Source organism: Triticum dicoccoides, chromosome 2A, assembly GCF_002162155.2.
Source record: "Triticum dicoccoides isolate Atlit2015 ecotype Zavitan chromosome 2A, WEW_v2.0, whole genome shotgun sequence".
Classification (NCBI taxonomy): Eukaryota; Viridiplantae; Streptophyta; class Magnoliopsida; order Poales; family Poaceae; genus Triticum; species Triticum dicoccoides.
The window spans coordinates 79,940,969-79,951,585 of record NC_041382.1 but is presented as its reverse complement, the minus strand read 5'-3'; the positions used below and the strand labels follow the sequence as shown (position 1 = coordinate 79,951,585).

Here is a 10,617-nt window from a genome sequence, read left to right as displayed (position 1 = left end):
CGGAGTACTGCAGCTCCATCAACACCACGCCGTCGTGCTGCTGCTGGTGCCATCTCCCTCAACCTCTCCTCCCTCCCTTGCTGGATCAAGAAGGAGGAGACGTGGCTGTTCCGTACGTGTGTTGAATGCGGAGGTGCCGTCCGTTCGGTGCTAGGATCTCCGGTGATTCGAATCACGTCGTGTTCGACTACATCATCCCCGTTCTTTGAACGCTTCCGCTCGCGATCTACAAGGTACGTAGATGCATCCAATGACTCGTTGCTAGATGAACTCCTAGATGATCTTGGTGAAACGAGTAGGAAAATTTTTGTTTTCTGCAACGTTCCCCAACAGTGGCATCATGAGCTAGGTCTATGCGTAGTTCTTCTTGCGCGAGTAGAACACAATTTGTTGTGGGCGTAGATTTGTCAACTTTCTTGCCGTTACTAGTCCTTTCTTGCTTCAGCGGTATTGTGGGATGAAGCGGCCCGGACCAACCTTACACGTACGCTTACGTGAGACCGGTTCCACCAACTAACATGCACTAGTTGCATAAGGTGGCTGGCGGGTGTCTGTCTCTCCTACTTTAGTTGGAGCGGAATCGATGAACAGGGTCCTTATGAAGGGTAAATAGAAGTTGACAAATCACGTTGTGGCTTTAACGTAGGTAAGAAAACGTTCTTGCTAGAACCCTAATTCAGCCACGTAAAACTTGCAACAACAATTAGAGGACGTCTAACTTGTTTTTGCAGCAAGTGGTTTGTGATATGATATGGCCAAAGTTGTGATGAATGATGAATGATCTATATGTGATGTATGAGATGTTCATGCTATTGTAATAGGATTCACGACTTGCATGTCGATGAGTATGACAACCGGCAGGAGCCATAGGAGTTGTCTTTATTCTTTTAATGACCTGCGTGTCATCGAGAAACGCCATGTAAATTACTTTACTTTATTGCTAAACGCGTTAGCCGTAGTAGTAGAAGTAATAGTTGGCGAGCAACTTCATGGAGACATGATGATGGAGATCATGATGATGGAGATCATGGTGTCAAGCCGGTGACAAGATGATCACGGAGCCCCAAGATGGAGATCAAAGGAGCTATGTGAAAATGGCCATATCATGTCACGTTTATTATTTGATTGCATGTGATGTTTATCATGTTTTGCATCTTGTTTACTTAGAACGACGGTAGTAAATAAGATGATCCCTCACAATAAAAATTCAAGAAGTGTTCCCCCTAACTGTGCACCGTTGCGACAGTTCGCTGTTTCAAAACACCACGTGATGATCGGGTGTTTTATTCAGACGTTCACATACAACGGGTGTAAGACAGATTTACACATGCAAACACTTAGGTTGACTTGACGAGCCTAGCATGTACAGACATGGCCTCGGAACACAGAAGACCGAAAGGTCGAGCATGAGTCGTATAGAAGATACGATCAACATGAAGATGTTCACCGATGTTGACTAGTCCGTCTCACGTGATGATCGGACACGGTCTAGTTTAACTCGGATCATGTAATACTTAGATGACTAGAGGGATGTCTAATCTAAGTGGGAGTTCACTAATAATTTGATTAGTTGAACTTAATTATCATGAACTTAGTCTAAAATCTTTGCAATATGTCTTGTAGATCAAATGGCCAACGTAGTCCTCAACTTCAACGCGTTCCTAGAGAAAACTAAGCTGAAAGACGATGGCAGCAACTATACAGACTGGGTCCGGAACCTGAGGATCATCCTCATAGCTGCCAAGAAAGATTATGTCCTACAAGCACCGCTTGGTGACGCACCCGTTCTCCCTGCAGAACAAGATGTTATGAACGCTTGGCAGGCACGTTTCGATGACTACTCCCTCGTTCAGTGCGGCATGCTTTACAGCCTAGAGCCGGGGCTCCAAAAGCGTTTTGAGAGACATGGAGCATATGAGATGTTCGAAGAGCTGAAAATGGTTTTCCAAGCTCATGCCCGGGTCGAGACATATGAAGTCTCCGACAAATTCTTCAGCTGTAAGATGGAGGAAAACAGTTCTGTCAGTGAGCACATACTCACTATGTCTGGGTTGCATAACCGCTTGACTCAGCTGGGAGTTAATCTCGCGGATGATGCGGTCATTGACAGAATCCTCCAGTCGCTTCCACCAAGCTACAAGAGCTTTGTGATGAACTTCAATATGCAGGGGATGGAAAAGACCATTCCTGAAGTATTTGCTATGCTGAAATCAGCAGAGGTAGAAGTCAGGAAGGAACATCAAGTGTTGATGGTCAATAAAACCACTAAGTTCAAGAAAGGCAAGGGTAAAAAGAACTTCAAGAAGGACGGCAAGGAGGTTGCCGCGCCCGGCAAGCAAGCTGCCGGGAAGAAGCCAAAGAATGGACCCAAGCCCGAGACTGAGTGCTTTTATTGCAAGGGAAGCGGTCACTGGAAGCGGAACTGCCCTAAGTACTTAGCGGATAAGAAGGCCGGCAAAACAAAAGGTATATGTGATATACATGTAATTGATGTGTACCTTACTAGTGCCCGTAGTAGCTCCTGGGTATTTGATACCGGTGCAGTTGCTCACATTTGTAACTCAAAGCAGGGGCTGCGGAATAAGCGGAAACTGGCAAAGGACGAGGTGACGATGCGCGTCGGGAATGGTTCAAAGGTCAATGTGATCGCCGTCGGCATGCTACCTCTGCATCTCCCTTCGGGATTAGTTTTAAACCTTAATAATTGTTATTTAGTGCCAGCTTTGAGCATGAACATTGTATCAGGATCTCGTTTAATTCGAGATGGCTACTCTTTTAAATCTGAGAATAATGGTTGTTCCATTTTTATGAGAGATATGTTTTATGGTCATGCTCCTATGGTGAATGGTTTATTCTTTATGAATCTCGAACGTGATGCTACACATGTTCATAATGTGAGTACCAAAAGAAGTAAAGTTGATAATGATAGTCCCACATACTTGTGGCACTGCCGCCTTGGTCACATAGGTGTCAAACGCATGAAGAAGCTCCATGCTGATGGACTTTTAGAGTCTCTTGATTATGAATCATTTGACACGTGCGAACCATGCCTTATGGGTAAAATGACCAAGACTCCGTTCTCAGGAACAATGGAGCGAGCAACCGACTTATTGGAAATCATACATACCGATGTGTGCGGTCCAATGATTGTTGAGGCTCGCGGTGGCTATCGTTATGTTCTCACCCTCACTGATGATTTAAGTAGGTATGGGTATATCTACTTAATGAAACACAAGTCTGAAACCTTTGAAAAGTTCAAGGAATTTCAGAGTGAGGTTGAAAATCAACGTGACAGGAAAATCAAGTTTCTACGATCAGATCGTGGAGGAGAATACTTGAGTCACGAGTTTGGGGCACACTTAAGAAAATGTGGAATAGTTTCACAACTCACGCCGCCTGGAACACCTCAGCGTAATGGTGTGTCCGAACGTCGTAATCGCACTCTGTTAGATATGGTGCGATCTATGATGTCTCTTACCGATTTACCGCTGTCTTTTTGGGGCTATGCTTTAGAGACTGCCGCATTCACTTTAAATAGGGCTGCGTCGAAATCCATTAAGACGACACCGTATGAATTATGGTTTGGGAAGAAACCTAAGCTGTCGTTTCTAAAAGTTTGGGGATGCGATGCTTATGTCAAGAAACTTCAACCTGAAAAGCTCGAACCCAAATCGGAAAAATGCGTCTTCATAGGGTACCCAAAAGAAACTATTGGGTACACCTTCTACCTTAGATCCGAAGGCAAGATCTTTGTTGCCAAGAATGGGTCCTTTCTGGAGAAAGAGTTTCTCTCGAAAGAAGTAAGTGGGAGGAAAGTAGAGCTTGATGAAGTATTGCCTCTTGAACCGGAAAATGGCGCAACTCAAGAAAATGTTCCTGAGGTGCCAGCATAGACTAGAGAGGAAGTTAATGATAATGATCAAGATACTTCTGATCAAGCTCCTACTGGAATTCGAAGGTCCACAAGGACACGTTCCGCACCAGAGTGGTACGGCAACCCTGTCTTGGAAATCATGTTGTTGGACAACGGTGAACCTTCGAACTATGAAGAAGCGATGGCGGGACCAGATTCCGACAAATGGCTAGAAGCCATGAAATCCGAGATAGGATCCATGTATGAGAACGAAGTATGGACTTTGACTGACTTGCCCGTTGAACGGCGAGCCATAGAAAATAAATGGATCTTTAAGAAGAAGACAGACGCGGATGGTAATGTGACCATCTATAAAGCTCGGCTTGTCGCTAAGGGTTATCGACAAGTTCAAGGGGTTGACTACGATGAGACTTTCTCACCGGTAGCGAAGCTGAAGTCCGTCCGAATCATGTTAGCAACTGCCGCATTCTATGATTACGAAATATGGCAAATGGATGTCAAAACGGCATTCCTTAATGGTTTCCTTAAGGAAGAATTGTATATGATGCAGCCGGAAGGTTTTGTCGATCCTAAGAATGCTGACAAAGTGTGCAAGCTCCAACGCTCGATTTATGGGCTGGTGCAAGCATCTCGGAGTTGGAACATTCGCTTTGATGAGATGATCAAAGCGTTTGGGTTTACACAGACTTATGGAGAAGCCTGTGTTTACAAGAAAGTGAGTGGGAGCTCTGTAGCATTTCTCATATTATATGTAGATGACATACTTTTGATGGGAAATGATATAGAACTCTTGGACAGCATCAAGGCCTACTTGAATAAAAGTTTTTCAATGAAGGACCTTGGAGAAGCTGCTTATATATTAGGCATCAAAATCTATAGAGATAGATCAAGACGCCTCATAGGTCTTTCACAAAGCACATACCTTGATAAGATATTGAAGAAGTTCAATATGGATCAATCCAAGAATGGGTTCTTGCCTGTGTTACAAGGTATGAAATTGAGCTCAGCTCAATGTCCGACCACGGCAGAAGATATAGAAGAGATGAGCGTCATCCCCTATGCCTCAGCCATAGGTTCTATTATGTATGCCATGCTGTGTACCAGACCTGATGTAAACCTTGCCGTCAGTTTGGTAGGAAGGTACCAAAGTAATCCCGGCAAGGAACACTGGACAGCGGTCAAGAATATCCTGAAGTACCTGAAAAGGACTAAGGAAATGTTTCTCGTTTATGGAGGTGACGAAGAGCTCGTCGTAAAGGGTTACGTCGACGCTAGCTTCGACACAGATCTGGATGACTCTAAGTCACAAACCGGATACGTGTATATTTTGAATGGTGGGGCAGAAAGCTGGTGCAGTTGCAAGCAAAGCGTCGTGGCGGGATCTACATGTGAAGCGGAGTACATGGCAGCCTCGGAGGCAGCACATGAAGCAATATGGGTGAAGGAGTTCATCACCGACCTAGGAGTCATACCCAATGCGTCGGGGCCGATCAAGCTCTTCTGTGACAACACTGGAGCTATTGCACTTGCCAAGGAGCCCAGGTTTCACAAGAAGACAAGGCACATCAAGCGTCGCTTCAACTCCATTCGTGAAAATGTTCAAGATGGAGACATAGAGATTTGTAAAGTACATACGGACCTGAATGTAGCAGATCCGTTGACTAAACCTCTCCCTAGAGCAAAACATGATCAACACCAGAATTCCATGGGTGTTCGATTCATCACAATGTAACTAGATTATTGACTCTAGTGCAAGTGGGAGACTGTTGGAAATATGCCCTAGAGGCAATAATAAAAGCATTATTATATTTCCTTGTTCATGATAATTGTCTTTATTCATGCTATAATTGTGTTATCCGGAAATCGTAATACATGTGTGAATAACAGACACCAACGTGTCCCTAGTGAGCCTCTAGTTGACTAGCTCGTTGATCAACAGATAGTCATGGTTTCCTGACTATGGACACTGGATGTCATTGATAACGAGATCACATCATTAGGAGAATGATGTGATGGACGAGACCCAATCCTAAACATAGCACAAGATCGTATAGTTCGTTTGCTAGAGTTTTGCAATGTCAAAGTATCTTTTCCTTAGACCATGAGATCGTGTAACTCCCGGATACCGTAGGAGTGCTTTGGGTATGCCAAACGTCACAACGTAACTGGGTGACTATAAAGGTAGACTACGGGTATCTCCGAAAGTGTCTGTTGGGTGACATGGATCAAGACTGGGATTTGTCACTCCGTATGACGGAGAGGTATCACTGGGCCCACTCGGTAATGCATCATCATAATGAGCTCAGAGTGACCAAGTGTCTGGTCACGGGATCATGCATTACGGTACGAGTAAAGTGACTTGCCGGTAACGAGATTGAACGAGGTATTGGGATACCGACGATCGAATCTCGGGCAAGTAACATATCGATAGACAAAGGGAATAGCGTACGGGGTTGACCGGAGAGTCGTCTCTGTCATGTCTGCTTGTCTCCCGAACCCGTAGGGTCTACACACTTAAGGTTCGGTTACGCTAGGGTTGTAGGGATATGTATATGCAGTGACCCGAATGTTGTTCGGAGTCCCGGATGAGATCCCGGACGTCACGAGGAGTTCCGGAATGGTCCGGAGGTAAAGATTTATATATGGGAAGTCCTGTTTCGGGCATCGGGACAAGTTTCGGGGTTATCGGTATTGTACCGGGACCACCGGAGGGGTCCCGGGGGCCCACCGGGTGGGGCCACCCATCCCCGGGGGCCACATGGGCTGTAGGGGGTGCGCCTTGGCCTGCTTGGGCCAAGGGCACCAGCCCCACAAGGCCCATGCGCCTAGGGTTTCCAAAGGGGAGGAGTCCTACTAGTGGAAGGCACCTCCTAGGTGCCTTGGGGGGGAGGGAAACCCCCCCTAGGCCGCCGCACCCCCTAGGAGATTGGATCTCCTAGGGCCGGCCACCCCCCTTGGCACCCCTATATATAGTGGGGGAGAGGAGGGACTTCAGACCTTGAGTCCTTGGCCTTTGGTTGCCTCCTTCTCCCTCCCCAACACCTCCTCAACCTCTATAGTGCTTAGCGAAGCTCTGTCGGAGTACTGCAGCTCCATCAACACCACGCCGTCGTGCTGCTGCTGGTGCCATCTCCCTCAACCTCTCCTCCCTCCCTTGCTGGATCAAGAAGGAGGAGACGTGGCTGTTCCGTACGTGTGTTGAACGCGGAGGTGCCGTCCGTTCGGTGCTAGGATCTCCGGTGATTCGAATCACGTCGTGTTCGACTACATCATCCCCGTTCTTTGAACGCTTCCGCTCGCGATCTACAAGGTACGTAGATGCATCCAATGACTCGTTGCTAGATGAACTCCTAGATGATCTTGGTGAAACGAGTAGGAAAATTTTTGTTTTCTGCAACGTTCCCCAACACTTAGCACTTGACATTTTTGTCTTGGAAGCACATTAAAATTTAGAGTATAGTCTGAAGTTTGCATTAACTCTGTGCATTCGGTTTATATGCTATTAATACTTTGATAAATATGGTATGAAATTAAGATACAGTTCAATTTTGATATATACCAAGTTATCTCGGTATGATTTTGGTATATACCACATTAATTAAAGCCGATGCGAATTTAAAAATGACATAATAAATAATTTACAAATATGACTCAAAGCACATACTTTATTTATACAACAATATAAAACTATATATAAGTATCTATGCATGCATGGATGCATGCCTATATGGACGTGGAAAAAAGCAACTATGTTACAAGAAAAAAATGTACGTACTTAGCGGGGAATCTGTCTCCCATAAAAAATTGATTCTTTGTATGGTTGTCCGCTTCAAGAAAAATAAATATATTTTTACTTCGGCTATCCGTTTGGTTTTTGGTATATTTCATAAAAACCAAAATTCATAATGTCATGAAAAGTTCATACCATGCTGAAACCAGAAAACATAAAAACCTTAAAATTGGTTCGGTTCGGTTTTAAAATGCACAGAGTGAGTTCGCATACAACAAGCCAACAAACTTTATCCATTGGAATTTAACAAACCTTGAAAGCAGATTTTTTTTGAAAGGTGGCAAACGATCTGCCAAACTGATCACCCAAAGAGAACAAAAGGAAATACAAGCACGAGAGCCGTTGTCGTCGATTGGGTAGGTTTTGGTGCAAGACTCGGAGGTGAAGGAGTCACGTGACCTATGACTGACACACCAGAGTGCAAACTTATGACTAACACATTTTTATTTAGTACTTCCTCTGTCCTATAATATAAGAACGTTTTTTACCGTACACTAATGTCAAAAATATTTTTATATTATGGGACGGAGGTAGTAGGTGCCAAATGTTCAAGATAGTTTTCACATGACCTAAAAGTAAAGTGAAAAAATAATACCACAACTAGTCATAAAGATGATTACATGAGCCAATCACATAACCTATGACTGACACACCAGCCAAACAATTCTGAATCATAACTAAAGAGTGACAAAATTTGGCTTGATTTTGGCAAATCTTGTCAAAGTTAATCGTTATCGTTAGTGTCACATTACAAAGTGTTGACACCTGGACAGATTTCCATGTACCAAAGAGGATCACCCTCATCCTATTATTATTTCTTATTTCTTAAAAGCTCTGCCGCCTTTGCATTAAGGAGAGAAATCAATCCTTATAAAACTCGATTGGCATGAGAGGCTTTTGCTATCCTTAAAAACAATAAAAAGTCATTAAAAATTATAAATCATCCAACGGAAAAACAGAACAATCAAAGATATAGGAGTGTGGTTCTCTAGGAAAAAAGGGGATTTTTTTGTGAATAAAAAAGGGTTTGTCTAACCACTGTGTTTTCGAGAGAGAAATATTCTTTTTTTAGAAGACGACAAAGAATTATTTTTAGACAAGACAGAGAAATATTCTTTTTTTTAGAAAGAGACAGAGAAATACTCGAAACAGCCAATGAGACCTGACCACGACCTGAAATCGGACCCGCACGGCCCCTACGGGCTACGGCCCTTATATATACTGACAGCCCAAATCCACCGTCTCCAAACCACCCACGCCGACCCGAGTCCACCAAATTCCACAGCGACCCCTCAAAAGAAAATCCACAGCGATCGGGGACGAGCAGCGCCGTACGCACGGAATCGCCGCCGCGTCGCATGGCCAACCACGGCGACCTCTCCCCGCCGGCCGACGGCGGCTCCCAGGAGGTTCGCGCATCCCGCCGATCCCGCATAGTATATGATCTCTGTCGATTAGTTAGGGTTCCACTTCCACTCCCAGGGATTTCGCCACGGGAGAAAGAAAAAAACTTTCTGCATCCGCTCGCTTAATAATTTGTCAAACTCTTAATATTATGATCTTATTTTATTAGCATACTAATATATTCTCCCTGTCTAATTTGTATGGACCAGCTGATTCCAGTCATCTACCAGTCACCATACAGCATGACACCGCAGGTACATATGGCTTGTTTGATTGTTTCCCTATTTATTTAGGTTATTTGTTTGTCCTATTTATTTAGGTTAACGGCTGTTTCACCCCGCAAAACTGATAAACAATTAACGACATTCTGTGTGCAGGGTCCTCCATGTTCATGGCTTTTTTACTACAGGCCAGTTCCTCTCGGAGGTTTTCGGGTAATTAGTATTGACTCATTTGGTCTCCTTTTGTGCCTTCACGCTGGGCTATAAATTGTTAACTAAAATCAGTTTCTGACTCTGGCTGATTAAGCAGAGGCCCGTGTACGAAGATGGGACGACAAGGGTGCTATGCTTGAGCCAAATGTTTTCTCCAGACCAGCTAGAAGACGACGAGTACTACCAAAAGTTTTGCCGGAGGATGACGGCGGAAGGACAGAGATCCGGCGGTAAACTCAGGAGGACCGTCGTCCCACGGCCGGACCTCAGCGGCGCTCCGGTCGCCGGAGTTGGCAAGGTACTTGCGTACATGTGTCCTCCTGGTTTTATTTGGTGTGATGAGATGAGACATAGCGAAGAGGGGAATTAATCAACATTTTTGTTGCATTGTAGGTGTTTCTGGAATACGCCGATATCGACAGCGCAGCATATTCCAAGACGATGTTGCATTGGATGTGGTTTGAGGGGAGGTAGGTGTTTGCTGTGTTCTATCCCGAGGACAAGTTTGCTGCTGGGGACTATGATGGATAAAATGGAAATCTTACTTATCTTTATTGTAAGAATTATGTGTCTCAAAGCATACTTAAGCATAATATGTTTAAAGATATGATTGATCATTAGTGGAATACAATAATATGTAGTATGTTGGAAAGACAGTAATGTTGCACGCACGAATAAGTTACTGGGTTTTACAAAGAGGATTTCTTTACCAGCTTGTGATTGGTTAATAGGTGAGGGTGCCGGTCCACCCCCCGGGGAAACTGTAAAATCCCCCTTTTTGCGAGGTGTAAAAATCCCGTATTTGTCCGTACGGTTAGCATTTTTGTTCGAATGTTTACCCACACTGGTAATTGATAGAAGTTCAATCGTATAGTTAGATGGCAATCCTAATGTTGATCTAAGAATTAATAGAATTTGCACTATATTATGATTGTGTTGCTCACAACCGCATGTATCAGGGACTCAAATGTGTAGAATCCATTAGAATGTCCTAAGCAGGGCCCTTTTCCAGAAATTCAAGGCGGGATGGAAATAAAAAAAAGGCCCAAAAAATTAAAAAAGAAAAATACCCAAGCCTCTATATCCGGGAGCTTTTCGCTCCAAGATTCACCCAC

General features: G+C 44.3%; 1 protein-coding gene across 1 annotated transcript; it reads left to right on the top strand.

Moving 5' to 3' along the window:
• The first annotated feature begins 8,919 nt into the window (after positions 1-8,919).
• LOC119359023 (splicing factor U2af large subunit B-like) lies at positions 8,920-10,172 on the top strand. The gene is made up of 5 exons (XM_037625381.1): positions 8,920-9,073; positions 9,278-9,322; positions 9,446-9,502; positions 9,600-9,800; positions 9,896-10,172. Exons 1-5 carry the CDS (start codon positions 9,023-9,025, stop codon positions 9,974-9,976), a joined length of 435 nt encoding a protein of 144 aa, XP_037481278.1. The 5' UTR covers positions 8,920-9,022; the 3' UTR covers positions 9,977-10,172.
• The last annotated feature ends 445 nt before the right edge of the window (positions 10,173-10,617 follow it).

Coding starts and splice junctions, on each gene's coding strand:
- LOC119359023 (XM_037625381.1), top strand. CDS start 9,023: ATGGCCAACCACGGCGACCTCTCCCCGCCGGCCGACGGCGGCTCCCAG. Junction 9,503..9,599: donor TTCCTCTCGGAGGTTTTCGG/GTAATTAGTATT, acceptor CTGATTAAGCAG/AGGCCCGTGTACGAAGATGG. Junction 9,801..9,895: donor CGGTCGCCGGAGTTGGCAAG/GTACTTGCGTAC, acceptor GTTGCATTGTAG/GTGTTTCTGGAATACGCCGA.